At 47.5% G+C, this 21451-nt stretch overlaps 1 protein-coding gene across 1 annotated transcript in view; it reads left to right on the forward strand.

The window, feature by feature from the left end:
- Positions 1-3117: 3117 nt before the first annotated feature.
- Positions 3118-21451, forward strand: part of LOC142584663 (nose resistant to fluoxetine protein 6-like) — an 82791-nt gene continuing 64457 nt past the window's right edge. Inside the window, exon 1 of the mRNA XM_075694814.1 lies at positions 3118-4723. Coding sequence (XP_075550929.1) covers positions 3244-4723 — 1480 coding nt within the window. The 5' untranslated portion in view covers positions 3118-3243. The remainder of the gene's footprint in view (positions 4724-21451) is intronic.

Here is a 21451-nt window from a genome sequence, read left to right on the forward strand (position 1 = left end):
ATCGTTTGAAAGTTAATTAATTCACATTTTTTAATTAGCGACTAATGACCCTGTATCACCCGTCACCCTGTGGTCGCCACCACTGACGGCATGTCTCCGAAGGAACCGTCCTTTTATTTCAAAACAGCTATTTGTAAATATTACTTAAAATATTCGTAGAAACACCTGGTATAGTATTATTGCTGGGCATTATTGCCCAGCCATAATTCTATACCAAATCATCCTATAGTCAAATCATAAAAAGCCAACAAACAATGACACCAAGGACAGCATAGGGGAGATTATTTGTAGCTAATTGAAATAAAGAAATTATAAAGTCAAGGAAATGAAAGTGGATGAAAAAACAACTTGCCGCAGGTGGGGAACGATCTCACGTCTTCTCATTACGTGTGCGATGCTCCAACCAAGTGAGCTACCGCGACGCGGTTTCCCCATCCATTTTATTGGGTACTTATGTTTTACAACTAGAACTAACCTTGGGAGTGTTAGCCAGCGCCACCACTCACAAACCTTGGCGGCGGACCACCACGGGGGACGACACTTGTGTGCATGTGAGATTTGCGAGGGAGAAATCTGAGGATTGCGCCTAGGCACTACGGAAAGCACGCCTTGTTCAGTCATCCATAGCCGATGGCAATGTGTACTACGCAAGAACCGGCGCTTAGCTTCCACCTAAACAGCATCACAGCGGCTGACCCAGAGTCCGTAATGGCGAAGTATACAACAAATTCGCAGTAATGACGTGTCATTATTCATTGGTCTGCGGCCGCTAAAGCGGCATCTACCTAACCGACTCTGTAAATCCCGACTCCGTAAACGTGAAATTTAGGTGCCTTCTTCGTAATACTAGTAGTGGCTTTGAAGTCCGTGTGACCTCATGATATCGCAGCATTAATATACAGGAAACAGCGCCACAACTCCGAACGTAGCGTTGCGTGAAAGCGCGAGAAAGAAACCGAAACTATGCTACCCGCATAAAGTAGCTTTTTCCTACTACATTCTATAGTGCTAATTGGGCATTTTTTTGCAGGAGCTTTTAGGAGTTTGCAAGCTATGCAGTTCCCAAAATTTTATTTTCGCGAACGGGCGCTTTTCCGGCTAATCTTGCTACCTTGCTCTCTCGCGTGTTGCTCACTACGGCGTGTACATCTCACAACTGGCGGTAACATAGTCTCATTTTTTCAGTTTGTCTCTGACAGGGTCTCTAATCTTTGGTTCAAATAAAGAAGTGGGGAGATTGGCTGCCATTTAGTCATACGTATTCTATGTGTAACGGTATCTGCCGTGCCGGCTTCCCTGCCGAACAACTTGGTATGTGCGCCATAAGCGCGAATAAAAGTACAAAAATAGCATGACTATAACCGTGAATACGCTTACTCTCCTTCCAGCATTCCGATGAAAGAGATAGAGAGCGAGGAACCTTATGAGAGAAAGGTGGAGGCCTGAACGATTCCTGCTACCGCATGATCGGGAAAGGGTTTGGGCGAATGACAGAGAGCGGGTAGGAAGGTATGACGAAGGTGATGATGATAGCTGCGGCACAGTTTACGTCCAAAAGTGGGGCCATGCGCTTCCGACATTACCGCAATTAAGTCTGCTCACGAATCGCAGGGACACGCCAGCTCTGACAGCTATTGGCGACCACTCGACTGAAGGAGCATGGACGGTGCCCCCCGACACATATTTTGCCGTTGTTGGAACTTTGATGGTGAACGCGACGCGACCGTTCTTTCTACATTACTAAGTGGATCTGCGCAAGCGCTTGGCGGTGTACTGGCCATGGTGTGGTCTTCATCACAAGTCCGCGGGACACTCACCACATTCCGGAGCTCCTTCGGTTTTGCCCGGTGTGTCGCCTTAGATGAAATTACGGGACCTACACTCCAATGTACCACAAGTGAAATTCGCAAACAAACCTTTTCTCCCTCTGCCATTCTCGTATGGCGCCTCACGTACACCGGTTGTTCGCCCGAGGCGTGAAACGTAACGCGCTGTACTTATGTTTGCATGACTACTCATTTGATTCTCGCGCTTTCGAAAGTGTCCAGTCAGCACAAGGTAAAATCGAGTGACAAGGTCTCGGATAATATCTTTATTATCTGTCCTCCAAAAGGCGCGCTGCGGAATTAAGAAGTACGAATTATCTGTAAACAGAGGTACAGAAGGCGTCTTACGTCGCTACGCACCCTACGCGGGAGCCGTTATAATAGCACGGAAAACCCGGACCGTTCTAGCAGATCTGGTAATCAGACCTTCATCCGAGGCGAGCACGGCAGCTGCACATTTCGTCTCCCGGGGCGGCGCAGATCGAGACACCCGCGTCGCGAACTGAAGGCTGTCGCCTTTTGTTCTCTTGATCCCAACAGACCGCACTCTCCCGAGGCGTCAGCATACCGGCTGTTGACACAAGTCTTGCCCACGCGCCGGCGAAATGCTCGACATTTTCGAAACTGTGCCGCCTACATCTCGCAACAAGAGGAAAGGGCCGCCGTGATGCTGAGGCCAGAGAGAGCAAGCGGGAATGAAAGAAAAATGTATAACGGGTGGCACTCCGAGAAAAACAAGAGCGGGCCTTAGTTTCTTTCTGAGCAAGGGAAACATGACTTCATGTCGGCGGCTCACTGAAAGCAGCAGAAGCTCGGGTCACGAATTAACACGGGCTGCACTCGCTGTCAACGCTCTGTCACGAGAGCCCATCGCAAGCGCGTGCGCCTCGCGACCGCGAAACGGGCGCTTTCCCGCTAGAACACCGGGCGACCCGAAGCTCCCTGAGGTGCGCAGCAAAAAACCACGGCGTGTCACTCCAGGCATTCTCGGAAGCGTAGCGGCTCGTGAGACAGCGCGTTGACCCGCGTCTCAAATCGCCCCGTCATGCCCTTGCAAGACGAACAGCAGCAGCGCTTTGACTCGTTCAACGACACACACAGCGGAGTCCCCTCCTCGCTCCTTTCCACTTAGAGAAGAAGAGAGGTGTCTCTGCGGCGACGAGAGAAAGTCGTTCCCTCTTTTTTCTTAATCGCGCCCGGGCATCTCAGTCATCCGGTGCGAAATCGAGCAGCAAGAGGGCGAAAGGAGGGAGGGAGAAAGCGGCCTTACGGAATTTAGGCCGACTCTCCCCGCGGGGGTAACGGCGGCCAGCCTTGCCTAGGCTGCCTACCAGCAGCGCGCCACGAAAACCGATGCAGACCGGCGTCAATTGCAAACGCTGAGCAGGCTCCGCCGCGTAGTGCACGCTCTTCCGTCATGGGATGGCCGTCGGCCGCGATGCTGCTACTCGTCGTTGCTCTCCTCTGCGTCGCCGCTCGGGGCCCGCTGGCGGCCGAGGCTGCTGCCACCAAGCAGCCCGCCAAGTTTGAGAGCGCGCGCACCACCACGGCACTGCCGGCTTCGACCGCCGCAAAGCTGCGGGCAGCCCCGACGGACGATGACGGAAAGAACGACGTCCAGGACAGGCCGGTCACCAGTGGCGTCGAGCTCGAGGATTACGACGACGCCGCCGACGAACAGCCCAGCACCGACTTGAAAGCACCGACCGGCGGCTCTACGACACCGGCGGAGGGAAGCAATGACGATGACGAAGACGACGACTATGATTCCACGGACGACTTCGAAGACGCTGAAGCAGGCCCAACGGAACTGAGCGAGCCGACGACAGTTTCCACGCCGACCACCGCCAAGGCAGCGAGTGCCACTGCTGCGGCAGAAGAAAACGCTGTGACCAAAAGTAGTGGTGAGCCAATGCCGCAAGCTACTGCTAATTTGACAAACGTTAGCGTGGTGCCAACTACTCAGGCGTCTACCACGCACGCTTCAGCGTCTTCTGTGCCGCCCACGTTGACAACTACTGCCGCTGCTACAAGTACCACCACTAGAGTCACCATAACAGCAGTACCTTCCGTGACGTCCACTGTGTCATTCACTTCTACAGAAGGCGGCACAACGCTGACAGCTGATGCGGCTACCGACGTCGAGAGTACGACATCACTCGCGGACTCTACTACCTCCGTGAGAAGCACTACTGAAAATCCCGACGTTACGACGGCGGTCAAAGACGGTTCCGATGTCACAGTGAAGTCAGAAATCGAACCCGAATTCAGCGGAGACAACCAAATCGCAGCTTACCAGGGAGCGGCATCTTCGCTCTCCGTGACGGCTGTCGAATCGACTACTTCCTCAACCACCACAACGGACTCTTCAACTACAGAATCCACTACAACGGAATCAACTACGACGGAGTCGACAACCACGGAGTCCACCACTACCGAATCTACGACTACAGAATTGACTACACAATCGACGACAACACAGTCCACGACCGCTGAAGACACAACAGAAACAACAACTACAGAAACATCGACGATTGAGTCTTCGACCACTTCTGAGGAGGTCTCGACGAATGCCGAAAGTACCGTGGAGTCTGATTCCACGACTTCAAGCGAAATTACGACGACGTTAAGCGGAGCCGAAGGTTCGGCAGCAAGCGGTATGAGAGAAATGGAAGACTTGGATGCGGCTGGCGATACGACGACTCAGATGCCACCAGAGATCACCACGGTCAGGGATTACGAGCCTGATTTGAACGCCGTTATTAACCAGTTCATGACACAGATCCTGCCCTTAACAACGCGGTTTCTTTCCGACACCAACGTTTCCGCTGACTGCGTCAACCACTTGTGGAAAGTGTACCAGGGATTTCGTCGGCAAGACGCTTGGGCGCTCAGGTGTAAGTACCGCCCGTTTTTTACTTTTGCTGTTTGAAGCGAGGTGTGACTAATAACCCCAGTTGTGCGTTTTCAGCGACTTTGAGCGCGGTTACGGTAGACGGATTTGCTACAAATATGGCTGGTCCTACGCCAGTTGGTGCGCATGTTCTAGGAGTTTGGTAATGTGCTATGGTCGGTATATGAGATTCTATGACCACTGCGTAAGTATGAAAAGCATTAGTTCTCTGTTTGGTTTGCTGAAACCAACGAACGGAGTGTTTGGGACTAGTCTTTTCTGAGGAGGTGCTCTTGCAGCCCTGTGTAATGAACACTGGCCGGAAAGAACTGGAGGCAGTGCCCTTGCTGAGCTGACCCAGCTGAGTGGCGTACCTCTGTTCTATCGGTTGAAAATTCTCACAAGTACGCGTATATAGGCCGTTCCGTTTACGTTTCTCATTGTGACCGAGAAATTCCGTCGCTACAGCATTGGTCCAAGAGGTGAAAGGCTGAATGTTAAAATTACTGACCTTGTCAGCCCTTCGCTTCTTTGTGTTTCATTGCACGCTTGTGTATACTATCACGGGAACGGCTAGCGCACGACATTCAGTTTTCGCAACCCTGAGCCAATTTGGATCTGCTCAAAGCGAGTGCGCAATAACACTGCAGCGATATGCTGCAGCACTTTTCCGTCACGGAAGACTGCCATGCGGTGGCAGCCTTTCGTGTTCACACATCCAAATCGCGCAGCTATCAAGATCATTGATTCGTACTCACTTAGCAGGTCGTACACTATACTATAGTGCACAACGGATGCTGTCGGTGCTTACCAGCCATGAAAGCGAGCGAGATATAAGGGAAGGCAGCCAGCCAATGCATAGCGCTCCTGACGAAGACAACACCGTTGATTTCAACCGAATGATTGATTTCAGTAAGCATCACTTGGAAATTGAGTATGGTCTCTAGAGATGTAAACACTTGCCTTTCTGCCTTTAGCAAATTAATTAATCTACACAGGAACTAAGTAGTCAAACCTACACTGTTAGTCAAGTTACTTCCAAATAGCGGCTTTAACACTGATGGTGGGTAATACTAGCATGGTGCTTGGAGATTATTCATGCCGTTGAACGTCACCGAACCGACTTGTGGGCTATAAGTGACGCCCGATTAAGGTTGACCACATGTGATTCCTTAGCATGCATCTACCTATACAAACGTACATTAACGTTGTCTTCTACCGCCCCCCCTTTTTTTTTCTCCCTCCGCTTCCCCATTTTCGCTTTTTTTTTATTCTCTCTGCAATGCGACCTTGCCGCTACAACTATGCGATCCCGCGAACTCGTGCTGAGCAGCAGAACGCCATAAGGCTAATGACACAATGCAACAAGCGAACGACACGCCTGTCTTGAACGACTATTCAATCCAACGCAAGCTTCAGCTCTGTCCCATTATTCCGCATTAATAACCCTTCTGGTCATAACTTCACGCTTCGCTCTAGCGGTGGCCGATTTGTCCGGACGAACGAACTCTTATGCACGCCCTATAACGTAACAGCAGAACCTACGTCTGAGACCACGGCCCGTTATCGTACAAGCTCGTTATGCAGATGTATGCAGCGCCGCATGCGATTATCGCATAGCATGCACCCGATCACGCTGTGTGCCTGCCAACCGCAAACATAAGGCCGAATTGCCTCACACCGCTGATTGGGAGGCAAGAAACTCGGGATATAATCATTTTAGCAGTCTTCTACTGTGCAACTAGCTCTCAGCGCCTTGAACGATGTGTTGGCTATTATTCGCTCGTCCCCCTTTACTCCCAAGACCTTTTCACAGGAGCAATTTGTGACTGAAGGGTGGCTCTATACAGCACAGGCTAGCTCTCGTAGTTTATCAGTTCGCTGTCAAATCGTACTAATCGTACGCTTTGTTTAGTAGGCGTATCTTTTGTTCGTCCGCGTGTTCCATCGACTATATCACTAAATTTGACATTACAACATGCCGCAGCTATGCGGTTGTATGGCATCTGCGTGAAACTTCTTTGTTCACACAGGTCTTGTCTGTGTTGGCTCGCGAGACGTAGACAACAAAAGCGTGCACCGATAACGCCTTCCGTACAATGCCACACAAGGCGGAGAAAAAAAAAAGAATCAACGATAGAGAGAAGGAAATGAGCAAGAATTCCGCCAGTGAGGCGCGTGTTTTATTCATGCGTCGCCGGTAACTGGCCATCAGCCAGGAGGGATGGCGTCCTTGTGCAGCTGTGCCAGCGGAAGGGCAAGCCGTGCGTCGGCACAGGGGCTCGCCGATCGCTTCCAATAACGCCTGTGCGGACCTGCTCGGCAGTGCACTGCGCCTATTGGCACGCAATGCGCCGTCGTGTCGAAACTGCGTCCGACCTCCGGAGGTCGCTCGGCGTTTCGGAGGATCGGTGAATCACGACCGACGCACGTACAAGAACTGCGCGCCGTTTTTTTTTTCTCCCCGCTATGATGCCTTCACGACGAGGACAACGTATTCTAGTGTAACTTAGCGCGCAATTTGCGTGACCATCATTTGTCAACGCCCGGATGCGTGATTTCCTTAGTCTTATTTTCCTTGTTTATTTTTTAGAGGGACAAGCAGTAAACTTATTGCGTCACTAACAAGCTGCGAACGTCGCCGAACGCTTAGTATTTTGGCGAATTTAATAAATAGATAAAATGTGGCTAACTATGCTAAGGCTGCTGTTCGAGCAAAGGTGATGGACGTCACTTGATAAGGACACGTGTGTCAACTGCGAAATCTCAGTAATAGCGGTAACGTCGTGCTCGAATGGCAGTCAGCGGTGGTGCGGTTCATAATTCGTCGTTCAGCTTTGGACCAACCCTTGCTTAGCCTCTTTCTGGCACACGAAATCGTGTCACCACGCGTCCATCAGCGTGCGTACAGAGCTACCTGGAAACGCGAGCACAAATCTCCGTGATTCCTTGCGAGCTATTCTGGGTATTTCCGGCAGCGTTACCGTTGCTGCATAAATGCTTGCGGAAACCCTCCTCCGCGCGACGAGTCTCTTTGCTAACGCAACGTGGTCACACCATGCCCAGTGTTTACACTTTCTCTTGAATTTCAACTCTCGCTCTCTCTCTCTCTCTCCTCCTCTTGCTGGGTAAATGTTCTCTAAAGTGACAATGACAGTAATTTCGCAATTTACCTTCCCCTTCAAATTCATCAGCAGATACGCAGGGTTAATCTAAAATAGGGGCGCTGTAAAGCGTTTGGCGAACGTGCGCAGGGCAGAATTCCCGAAGAGCGATGTCACTGGATCATGAGCCTCGAGGATTAAGGAAGTATCTGTGTGAATGATGCACACGCACTTAGGAAACATCACCGCAAACGCGTTCACATTCACCTCGATTCTCCTGGTTTATTCATATTGCGTGCATACCCCTGAAATAAACATAGCAAAATTTTGACACATATTTCAGATGACACAGGCCTTTAAGAGCAACGGTCGTGCAGTCTGCGCGGCATAAACTAACTCAACGTTGTTTGCAATCAGCTTGCGCCCTTCAGGTCACATCGTGCAGTATATAGATACATGGTTAAACAATCAGGACTGCTTAACTCACTTTTTAATTGACATTTGGTCTTACGATGCTATCAACGTGCCGTTTATTTTCTCACTCTAAAAGCAATAACAAGACATCATAAAGTCAGTCACTTTTATTTCCAAGATCAGGCAAACACGATACTCATGTTGTAGGCATACAGGCGAAAAGCCACGAAATGTTTGACCAAGGTCTGCACGCCGTTTACAGGCACAAGTACAGCTCGATGTGGAAATAACAGTTACTCAGAGAAGTCTATATTCGCAACCATATTTACAAAATGAGTTGAGTGCTGTTGTACCTTTCATTTAGTTCTATTTTGCATCTATAAGAGACAATCATTGACGCTGTAACTCCCGGTAAAGTGCGGTGTGCGTGCTTGGACAGCAGCTAAAGCTCTCGAGCAAATACAGCGAGCGGGATTCTCTCGTACAGCTACTAGCCAAAGCAGCAGACAAAACTTCGATTACATTAGCCAGCGGCGGTACCGATCAACAAATCGCCACACGCGGCAGTTCGTGATAGCAACTCTCCCTCGTGGGATGCGTATCGGTATCACGAACGATCCGTGCTTGCGTGCGATCCCGAATTGCAGCGTCACGATAGGGTAGTGGCTGACGAGAATGCGTCCTAGAATGTAGCTACCAACCAACATAATCGACATCCTGCCATTTCGATGTGGCAACCTTCTCAAGACAGAAGTTGGGTTGGTTCTATTGCAGCAAGTTTGAAGGGCACTGCGGCTAGCAAAATCCGACGGATCGATGTGTAATTACTCGCTTTTGCACGCTGTCTTTAGGCTCCCAATGAGAAGCCGCACGAAAGGTAGCGCGACGCAAAGCGACTTTGACACACACACACACACATGCACACACACACACACACACACACACACACATATATATATATATATATATATATATATATATATATATATATATATATATATATATATATATATGTATGTATATCTGATGTTGTAGTTCTTGCTACCTTCTTCCAATAAAAGAAAATTCTGGTAGTTCCTTTGCACCGCATTGAACATTCGTGAATAACCCGTTTAAAAAATTACGGTGTTTTGAGTGCCAAAACCAATTTCTGCTTACGGGGCACGCCGTAGAGGAGGACTCCGGAAATTTCGACCACCTGGGGTTCTTTAACGTGCACCTAAATCTAACTACACGGGTGTTTTCACCCACATCGAAATGAGGCTGCCGTGGCCGGTATTCGATCCCGCGACCTCGTCCTCAGCAGCCCGACAGCATAGCCACTGATCAACCACGACCGGTAGGGGAGACGTTTAGCATCAATGGCGGCGTTCCGAAGCAGGAGCTTGAGGCACCAACTTTTCTCGCTTTACGTTACGACGTCTTACGATGTCTTCGTGCCAATGACTGCTCTCTATAAAACAGGGAGTTTCTGGTGAAAAGTGCCTGCTGCGTAGCCGAAATGAAGCCGAAATGAAGCGAGCCTCTGCCCACCACCGCCACTAGTGTCAAACGCGTGCTACTGAGGCAGTGTACGGATGGGAGTCGGACGTGCGTTAACCGTGCACTGTAACCGCTCATCCGTGGTGCAACATTCGCGCTTGGCAATTTGCGCTGCGTTTCTTTCGCCACACAGGCTCTCGAAGTCTGGGCGTGTATTTCGGAGGCCACATCAGGTAGTGTACTGAAGCGAATAAAGGCAAAAAAAACACGTACAAAACAAAGGCGCGTAAAACATGACGGGCGCAGTCCTGCGGCTGTCCAGCTTTACGCGTCCTTTATTTGTGTACGTGCATGTTGCGCGCTGCTCGGCCTATACTCTAGAAATGAACCGCGTAGCAAAATTTTGTGGCAAAAGCAACTCATTTTTCATTCATATAGCGTCGTCTTCGTCCGCTGTAGCATTGCCTGCTATGAATTCCTAAATGCTTTCACAGTCTCAACCACTCTCGGAGCCTGCGCGGTGCGCAACACCCCGCGCAAATTACCTAGCGCCAACGCTGCGCGACGCGTGTAATCTCTTTTGCCTGTGTAATGAATGCATGCGATGTTAACTCGCTGCAATAAATACGATGCACGAAAATATATATATATATATATATATATATATATATATATATATATATATATATATATATATATATATATAGTAGGACGTGTGCTTTCCGAGTGACAACCATTATTATTTATTAAAGGAACACCGTTTTGCTAAGGTATCACCTGTTAACTTCGGAGCAAAATATATATATATAGCGCTGTGGCAACCGCGTGCAGCTCCTGATCTCGCGTTGCCTTGAGGGCATGAGTTCGAGCTCCAAAGTGGACGTGGTGAGCGCGTTTTGTGTTTCTCTGCCATACAGTGAGGGTAAGGATGAGGGGGTGGCGTTATGGACGGCCCCACAAACGAAATTTCGAGCACTTTCAGCTGCAGTAATGTGCACTAATTTCATTTGTAGTACCCAATTACTGGCGAATTCGCAGGAGTGGGTACCTGCCACGTAAGTGTCTGCTATACTTCAGAGGATGTCAGTGGCCGAAATAGGAGCTTGCTGTTGTCACAAAAACTTAGTTCACAGCCCCAGAAATTTCTAAAGGGGAGCTGAAATTATTTTCTCTCTCTCTCTCTCTCTCTCTCTCTCTATATATATATATATATATATATATATATATATATATATATATATATATATATATATATATATATATATATATATATATATATATATATATATATAAGAACGCAAATATTACCTTGGTCTTGTAGAAGTATAACTATGGGACCAAGCTTAACTAAGTGTTTAATCCAAATTTAAGTGAACTACAGCATGTCGCCAGGCTGCGGTGTGCTAATGACTCTAAGTAAGGAAGGCGTTGAAGGTAATGTTCTGCGTCGTGTGTAGGTCTGTGGCTATCCTTCGAGTTTCTTGTTATTTTTTCTAATATATAATGGACGCTCAGTAGCGTATCGGACTAGTACCAAAAAAGAAGAAAAAAAGAGATAGGTACCACCACCCAACTGTTCGCTGTTCGAGGTGTGCCTCAACGACCCCCAGGCATTTTCGCTGTAATTGAGCATTAAGAAGATTTGCCGGGGTCACCACCCTGATGCAGGCCTGAAGCCATCGCACAGAAACCACCTTGAAGGGCGCGTAATTAGCAGGTTGTGTCTCTAAAGTGTATCATCGGTCATGATAATGCGGGGTACGGAGCAGGTTTTTCGGCTGTTTCGTATCCTGGATCGAGTGATAGCGCGTGCGCGCGATATGAGAGTCGGCAGGAAGGCCGTGTAAGAAGTTATCCGGAACAAGAAGATCTAAGCGGGCGTGAGCTTTCTTGCTGTAAGTATCACCGTTAAAATATAACAGTACGTTTAGTACCTGGTGTGTGTCCCTGTTCATTTCTTACCAGCTCGCCCTTAACATTATGGAAAAACGCTCTGTAGCCCGCACTGATTGCAACGTCAAAGTCGCACCAAAAGCTCATTCTGGAGCCTTCTTTTTTTTTTTTTGTCAGACATCTTATCACTTTCCAACTTCGTATAATATTAAACTGTACAAGCGGATTTGACAGAGGCAACGTGTTTGATGCAAGTTTGAACTATAGAACATTGCCAGAGATGAGTTTGACCATGCCACTGAGACATCTCGTTTGTTCCGGTAAGGAATATTATCCGGCGCGCCCAGCATTTTTCGTGTCCAGCATACTTCGTTGGAGCATTACCTTTCTTCTCTTCTACAGCCCTACTTAGTATATTTGCCATTTTATTCCGTTCCCGCGTCCTCAACGCCCTTTTTCACATTGCTCCAATCGGCATGCTCCTCTACATACAGCGCTTGAGAAATGTCGCTGTAAAACACGAAAAACAATAATAATAATGCACATGTAAATCCTTCTGTAGACGAAACGATCCTTTACCTCCTGAACGTGCCGACATGCAGGTCAATCTGTCTTTTTTTTTTCGTGAATCTTCGAGCCATGGGCACCTCAACTGTGATTAAGATCTTCCGTTTTATCAAAAGAGATAGTGATACCATTTCTGTATCGGAGAGCACATTTATTTATTTATTTATTTATTTATTTCCAATGCCTCAAGGGTCCCTATAAAGGGGTGTCCATTACCGGTGGGCTTCAGGCCATATCATGATGATAACAATTACTTGAAACAAGGTGAGTGAAAGAGGGCCACTGTTGCAGGGGGCATTTCATTCCCGTCCCTTGATGTCTTGGCAAAGAATGACGCCAAGTGTGCAGATGTTCGGGTTGAAAGAGATTAGACAGCACATTGATGGCTGATGCGGGCTGACGTACGACGAGCCGGTGAAATGACAGAATAGTCTAGATGGGGAATGGTGAAACTTGTGGAAAAGGCAAAGTCTAACTACTTTACGGCGAGATGACAGGGTAATGACGTTGGCGTCAGATTTTCGCTGTGTTATGCTTCAGTTATAACTGCAATAGTTAAAGATATATCTCATGACGTGGTTTTGAACAAATGTCTGTTGTCGGTGATCTAGTGTCTGTCTCTTCCATTGAAGATAGCACTCATGGTATTATTATTATTATTATTATTATTATTATTATTATTATTATTATTATTATTATTATTATTATTATTATTATTACATTGACGAGATAGCATATTCTGGGAGGAAGAGTGTAATGATATCTGGAGACGTTAGCCAAGCGGCAGGCCTGGCATGCTGCTCCGGGTGAGCTGATGAGGGATGAAAGAAAGGCAGTGACATAAAAACAACCACACACACACACACTAACACACATTCTTATTATGTTGTATGTGGTCCATAAGAATCCATGTACACACGTGGTCCCTAGGCATCAGGTATTACGCCCTTGCAGTCGGTAGCCGCCATTCGGAATCTCAAGCTTATAGCGATATGTGCTTTCGCACAGTGGCGGCGAGTGAGCCTAGGTTTTTCGTTATGATAAAAGCGTGCCTCAGTGCGTTGGGGCAGGGCCGGAATGTACGTGAACGTGCGCCGGAAAAAAAAGAAAACCAAGCAGAAAGAGAAGAAAAGGAACTGAGTGCGGTTCAAGGCTCGCGCGGTCGTGCTGGAACTGTCGTTTGTTGCGCAATGACCAATTAAACGGCCTCCGCTGGTCTAACTGCGCCCGCGGGACTTCGGCAGTCATTAGAAAGTGTGTGGCGAGGACAGTGCGCGGAGATATAAAAGAGAGAGAGAGCAGAAAACTAAACAACGGTAGGCCTCACGGGATAAACGAAATCAGCCGCTGGATCTAGGGCAGATTACCGTCTCGGCGATTGAATGGGCCAAAGGCACGGCGCGCAGCTCGGCCGCTCCGCGTTAAAGTTTACGTATACACGCGGAGTCGGAGGTGTACGGACGAGAACGAGAAAAAAAAAAAGGAAACGTACAAGACGGACAAACAACGAAGAAAGCGAAAGAAATGGCTCGGCCGCGAGCTGCGGTAGATCGCATGAATCAGCGGACAGCGCCATCGCTCGAGGGCCGCGTGGCATTTCGTGCGCCTTCGGCTCCACGCCGGCCGGCTGGCCGCCCGCGAGAGTCGTGTCCTACGTCACAACAAAAATGAGCGGCGAGAATTTTTAAGCGAGACACGCGCTTCTTTCTTTCTTTTCTTTCGCTCACGTTTCAAGTGGAGGTGAATAATGAACGCGTCAAGTTTTAAGCTACAGCCTCGACGCGCCAGTCCATATTGTTCGCATTTTCCGGCATGCATGCGCGCCATCGGGCTCGAGAAGGAAATAACGTTTTATGTCTTACGCGCGTCCAAGGACAGAGATGCTAATCAACGCGAGTTTTTCTCTCGGTAACTCTTACTAACCTGCAACTTCGTGGACTACAGCTAGATGTTCGCTGCTGGAAGAGCGGTTCGAACTATTAGCGAAGCTAACGACACCGGTGCGCGCTATAGGGCACCAACGACGCGCAAGTTGTTGGACAATGAACTATAGAGGCTCCGGTAGAGGGGCTCGTAATTTGCGCTTTCGCTTATCGGTCAACTGAGGGGGACTGTGTGTAAAGCTGCGCATGCGGACGGCTAGCCCCGCGCAGAAACGCACGTTGACCTGCAGTAATTAAAGCCTCGCTTTTGCATGTTTAGATCCCGCTACGACGCCAAGGTCGCAAGGAACTTTTCCAGAATATCAGTATGTGCGTTCTCCGTCGTTTATGCATGTATATCATGAAATGAAACCTTCCGCCTTCTCTTACGACCACGTAAGCCCGAAGAGCCATCCGTATCATTTAAAATCATTCATCCAGATTGATTGATTGATTGATTCGTGCGTCCGTCCGTACGTCCATCAATCCATCCACCTATCCGGTGAATTTTCCTATTCATCCGCTAATCCCTCCTGCGTTTCAGAATAGTCCTAAAGGGACTCTGAACGGGAAAAACTTGATTTCAACTCGAAGTGCGGCGCATGCTTTATCCAGGATGCCCCCCACCCCCTTAATAAATAGAGAAAAAAATTATCTAACCAAGGGGTGTTTCACCCTTTTTCAAGTTCCTCAGGGGAACAGGGTGTTTGCTGCCGCATTCTTCTATAGGGTCGCCTACCTAAAACAGCTGCCAACAACGCAGGATGGGAGAGATGCCACCCCACGGGGAACTGTTAAAAACACAACCGCACAACATGCAGAAATGCTTCCGGGGTCAAAGCAAACAAAGACGCGAGTGTCTGTTAGTTATATTGCTTCCTTCGCCAGAAGACGAAAGTCGACTCCATAAACGTTTGCTACAGACGCAGACAGCGAAGCTGACGCTTGGCCTAAAAATGTTGAAATACAACTCGTGTCACCCCACAGCCAGTCCACCGAACGCTTATTCTTTTTTTCTTTTTTTACTTCAAGCTTCCGATTACATGCCCCGCGGCAGTATTCTTTACATACAAATGTATGCGACCACGTGCTCTGAGCGCTTTCTGTAAATAAAATTCCTCCTTCACGCTTGTTTTAGGCCCATTTAATGCTCACAAAAATTACAACACACGAGAACTCTCACATTCCACCCCAATTGGGCTACTTCGTGTTCATCAGTGGAACCCCCGTAACGATTGAGCCACCGGGCCTCACTGAACAGAATGAAATAAAACCTTTGTTCGTTCTGTAGCTTAGATCTAGATTGACAGACTCATGTGGTTCAACGTCCTAAAGCGACACTGGGGCTATGGGAGACACTGTAGTGGAGGGCACATGATTAATATAGACCTGATATACCTGATGATATTCGAAAATAGTCTGCTCCGACTATTCCGATGCCCTGTATCCGAGCCGGAACTAGACCTCTTTCCTGATCGGGTACAGTGCCTCAAATAATAATAATAATAATAATAATAATAATAATAATAATAATAATAATAATAATAATAATAATAATAATAATAATAATAATAATAATAATAATAATAATAATAATAATAATAATAATAATAATAATAATATAGCAGAACCTATCTACAGTGAACTGTATACGGTGGGATCATTTTGAAGTTTTACAAAATTTTCAAAAATTGAGTGTTGTAGATAACATATTTCTAGTCCTTGAGCCAGATTATTCAGAAAGGCGGACAATATACGAATTGAAGCCAGTGAGTTTGCAAGGCGTATTCACTTGGAATGAACTCGCAGAATGACACCAGTTTTGAGATATGTGCCCTTAAACTCGTCGTAAAAATGCACTCTTCTTCCACTTATTTCTTTTTTAACAAAACGCTCTTTTATGAATCGAAGTAGAAATCTGGAGCGCCTATGTATTTCGTTCCGCACTTTCGGAAATAATTTATCGAAACAGGTGTCGTAGTGGAAATTCAAATGGATGCTTCTCGCAAGATCATCGGCTACCATTCGTAAATAGCATGATGTGCCGTAAAGTACTTAATTAAGGAGTTCGTTAGTGAATTTATATTAGTTAGTTATATGTGTGTTTTGATTCCTCGCGCTAGTAACGTCCACCTCTTCAAATAGTCCAGCTCAAGGGGAGGAATTATGTCTGCCTTGGGCAATTTTTGAAAATTTCGTAAAACTTAAAAAATGATCACCCCGTATGTTGAACTAATGGTTATAGTGATGAGAAACGCCGGTCTCGATTACACTTCCATGGGCGTCCATGTATGTTTTCCACGAATCCAGCGAAGACAGCTACAGGGAAAGAACGGATGTATAAAATATAAAAAAGCATTTCTTTAGTTTATCCGGAAAGACATGAATAGTCGTGCCATTGAAGGAAACGAAATTAGCAAGAAGAAAAAAAAACAAAGGAAAATAATGCACGAACAATAGCTATGACTTCTTGACGACGACAGCTTTCCTATCAAGGTGCACTTGTCAAGCAAGGGCATCGTCTACAAGTGCGGAGATAGTAGCCACTCACTTCCCTTGGCCCTTGCGCGGAAAAAGGTGTCGTGCAGCCTTGGGCAACACAAACCGTTTCTTTCAGGCTGCACGCTGCTTACGTGCTATAAAATTAATAAATTAATTAAATCCCGGGGTTTTACGTGTGCCGAAACCACTGTCTGCTAATGAGGCACGCCGTAGTGGAGGACTCTGGATTAATCTTTACCCCCATGGTTCTTGAACGTGCACATAAATTTAAGTACACTAGCGTTTTTCCTTTTCTTTTTTTTTCGTTTTTCTTGCATTTCGCCTTATCGAAATGCGGCCGCCGTGGCCTGCAGAATCCGGGAGCGCAATGGCACAGCTACTGTGCTACCGCCAGTTGGTCATAACATACTACAGCATCAACGTCGGGTGATGGCTTTTAGCCCAGCTGACCATCCAGTCAGTGCCAGGTCAATAAACTCATTGATTGATCCATTAATTGATTGTGCCAGTTGACTGCCCATCATGTTAAAGTGAAAGTGGAAAGTTCTGTGTCTTGTCAAGGAAGCAGCAACTGCTTTGCGAAGTCCACGCTCAGGCGACTAAACGCATGGACAAAGCCAGAGATCCGTAATCTATGTTTCATTATAAAACAAGTTTGCGCTCTTTTGAACTAGAATCAAGCAAACAGAAAGGCAAAACTGTGAACTACGGCTGTGCAGTCATAGAACAGATACTGATATTGTGAATTTTTTTTTCTCGTCCCGAGGACTTCACTATAACGCGGTTCTACTTGGGAGGTACCCTGCACTGCATTTCTCTCCGCGAACAACCTGTTCTAATCGGTTTAGTTTCGAGCGAGGAAAGAGTTTTGACCACCGAAGAAAGGGCAGTCAGAGAGAACGTTCTCCTTCGCTTCGCTGCAACCTTAAGTGTTGCGGCCAACGATGTCGCTCAATCCGATAAGGAATTACTAAGCACTGCAGGTAGCGATGCCCATGTTACAAATACAATCTGCACAGCAAAGCAGCTTCGCAGCGCGAGAGTCCGGATGGCAGTTGAAGTCGCGATAAAGGGTCGCGTGAGTATAAATACAAGAAAATTGCCATGAACCCCATAGTTGCAACGTTACATGCAAAGCGAGTAGCGGAAGCTCACTTTCAGCCCCACCGGCCCAATCTCAGATCCATGTCTTAGGCAGGTATAATGCAATGATTGTATTCCTATTCTTTTTTTGTTCCCCGTCTCGCGTTTCCTCAGCGGTCCAAGTAATGCTCCGCTTTCCTTTCGCGATTCTAAGGCAGCCTTAAAATTGCGAAACGTGGCAATTTTTGCGTTTTGATTTACTTAGAGCACCACTGTTCACCGAATAATAAGAAGAAAAGCCCAAATATGATGCCCAAGAACGGCTAGGTTAGGTGGACTACTGGCGATTGTGCGCACAACTAGCTCGCGGTTGTATCATAGGAACACGCTGTGCCGTCTCACGCAAGTGGTCTCACGCACAGGGAGGATCTGTCTGCGAATACTACCTGAATAACCACCAATGGGCCCCTCAACGCCGTGCCGTGAGTCACGCGAATAGTCGGGCGCCCGGAGTCATTTATTCTTCGTGCACCGCCATGTGTGGACGCGTTAAAGGCACCGCGGTGGTGGCTCCGCTGTCTTCATTCTGCTTCTGTACTGTTGCACAAAAGTATACGACCGCGGTGTAACGCAACGAGCAAGGCTGTGAGGCATCCAGCATTGTCGATGCCAGTGAGGGATCCAAAGTTACTGCAGCCCGCTTTCTTAGCAGGCTGCGCTGAAGGCAGGTGGCTTGTCGGCCGCGTAGTCTTGGTGCATACAGTACACAGGGTGTCCCAGCTAACTTTAGCCAGAGTTTAAAAATACGCGAATGCCATGTAGCTGGACAGAACCAAGGTAATCTTGTTTGCCGTCGCTTGTTGATACTCAGATTGTTTTTTTGAATTCTACCTAATTGCATAATTAACCTAACTAATTATTCAACTTCTCAAATATTGTAATTAGATGAAAAGTGTCAATGAGAAAATTGTCGAGCGACATCAAAAACTCCCGCGACAACTTTCTGTTGCTCAATACGTGCTACATAAAAGTGTTTTTTCCGAGCGTGAAAGAAGCGCGCGAATACAGGCAAAGTGCCTCGAGCGGCAAGTCGCGCGGCAATTTTGCGTGCATTGCGGGCGTCTTTCACGCAAGGAAAAACACTTATGCAGCACGTATTGAGCAACAGAAAGTTGTAGCGGGAGTTTTTGATGTCGCTCTACAATTTTCTCATTGACACTTTTAATCTAATTACAATATTTGAGAAGTTGATTAATTAGTTAGGACTAATTATGCAATTAGGCGGAATAAAAAAATTATTTCAGTATGTCCAAGCGACGGCAAGCAACATTACCTTGGACCTGCCCAGGTATACGAGGCATTCGCATATCTTTAAAATCTGGCTAAAGTTACCTGGGACACCCTGTGTGTGCTATATACGGCGTCTAACTTGGCCACCTACTAAGCACTTCACACACGCAACAAACCGACTGCAGTCCAGTTTTGTATGCGCCTGACGCTTATTATGAGTTTTCGACTCACTTCCGAGATCGTAACAGACACCTCGCGAAAGTAGAGACTGGCTGCGCTCATTTTTTTTTCTCTCTCTCTCTCTATGTATGTCTTTAGCCATATATACTTCAGGTGTCTTCATTTTCGTCGGACATAAAGATAGTCTAGTTCTTGTCTCTGTCCGTGCTCTTGATAAACGGCCGATTTCTACGATCTCAAGGGACACGCTCGCTTTCGACGCCTGGCAGCGCCAAGAGGGGAGAGACTTCAACACCACCCTCTCCTACCATCCGGGATCTGGGACAGATAGGGCCGTTAGCAACTACGAGGTGGCCCAAAAAGCGCAGCAGCGGTCGCGCGTCTGACTCGACCGGCGCTCGAAGGGGTGGCGAAAAAAGAACAATAATAATAATAATAAAACAAGCGTTTCAACACCCACCAGCAATGCCGCAGTGCGTGTATAACGCACGCACGAAAAGCTCGTTCGACCGTCAAACATTTCGCTCTCGGCGGCTCGGGAAGCTCGCGCTCGCTCGTTACGTAACGGCGGCGCTGGCGGGCGCGACGCCACGTCTGTCCTCGTGTAGGACACAAAAGCCCTCCCGAACTATCTGCGCCTCCGAATGTCCGGACGCGTTTTGCCCCGCACGGCCAAAAGCAGGAGCTTCCCGACAGCGCGCGGCACGATATTTCAAGGAAGCCCAGCGTGCCGGAGATGCTGTCTGCCCCTCGGCCGTATGTGAGGTGAACCGCATGCGCCCGAGCCGACCTCACGTATGCATGCCGCGTGCCGTGGAGGAACGTTCGGCCCGCCTAATCAGAGTTAAGGAAATAGATTTTTTGAGGTGTGCAGTTTTGTTAGAAGCAGGTCCAATTTGTCGTTCACTGTGATACGACAAAAAGCGACTTGGCGTCTACTGTTTTAAACATGGGCCCCTGATCGATCGCGCGATTCGTGGGGCTTAATTGCCAAATCAACACTGGGGCTATGTCAGACGCCGTACTGAAGGGCTCTTGATTAACGGTGAACGCCTGGGGTTCTTTAATGCGCACCTGAATCGAAGTACACGGGCAACATTTCTTTTTTTTTTTATTTTCGTCTACGCATCAACATTTACATCTGAGTCAATCGGTGTGGGATTTTCGCGCATCCCCAAAGAGCGCTGTCACGGTCCTGATGATCGCATTCCTGGCCAAACGCGTGCTCGTCCCTCCGTTTATTTAGCTGCGCGCTTAGCTGGCGCTCTGAAGTTCCTCTCGTTTCCTTAGCTGTCAGTGCCGTAGCACGCAGCCGTTTGTCGCCACGGAAGCTAAAGGCCACCACGTAGTCTCTGTGGTTCTATTCCGGGCGGACTCGTGCGCGATGCGACGCACGAATCCGAATCTTCTCTGCGATATTGCAATTCCTGCTTGCTTAATAATAGTCGGCGTAGACACTCAGCTTCCCGCCTTGCACTTCCGCGTATTCCTAAACACGACACGTTTTTGTATGCGCGGTGAAAGCCCAAGCTCCCGCATGGTGTACTGAAATTTGATCACGTGACGTCACGCGTGGGTGTGCATAACTTACGCAGCAGATAAAAAAAAGGCGATAGACGGAAATAATATCCTATGCGAATTTTTTTTTTTTGTCTCTAAACTCGCATATTCACGTTTCCGGAAGTCAAAGACAGCATTCAGAAAAGTATAAGCATTAAAACTAGAACAAATAATAAAAAAGACATACTATAACGCAGAATAAACGAAACGCACAAAGCTCACAACCTGTACTAACGTAGCCAATAGTAATAAAGAGAGAGAGAACCTATTTAATTAAATATCGAGAGCTATGCCCGGTAGCTCACCTGTCGCGTTACTGCAGGTGAATTCCATGACTTACGAAGTTAAAACACACAAAACACATCATATACTCGCACAATACAATGTCACGCCATTTCGACGGGGGCGAAATGCGAAAACATCCGTGTACTTAGATTTAGGTGCGCGTTAAAGGACCCCAGGTATACAAATTTCCGGAGTCCCCCACTACGACGTGCCTCTTAATCAGATCGTGGTTTTGGCATTTAAAACCCCCTAATTTTTTATAAACAGTCACGCGCGTACGCTTACCGAGAAAAAAACCAAGTCTAATGTCCAATAATCCCATATGAACATATGGGGGTTCCATATAAAAAATCTTATGTTCTGATTTTGGCATAAAAGTTACAAACAGGGATAAGGTGCCTGAGAAACGCTGGCCTACGTTTCGATGGGTGGGCCTATCTTCGTCAAAGG

Source organism: Dermacentor variabilis, chromosome 1 (genome assembly GCF_050947875.1).
Source record: "Dermacentor variabilis isolate Ectoservices chromosome 1, ASM5094787v1, whole genome shotgun sequence".
NCBI classification, from domain to species: domain Eukaryota; kingdom Metazoa; phylum Arthropoda; class Arachnida; order Ixodida; family Ixodidae; genus Dermacentor; species Dermacentor variabilis.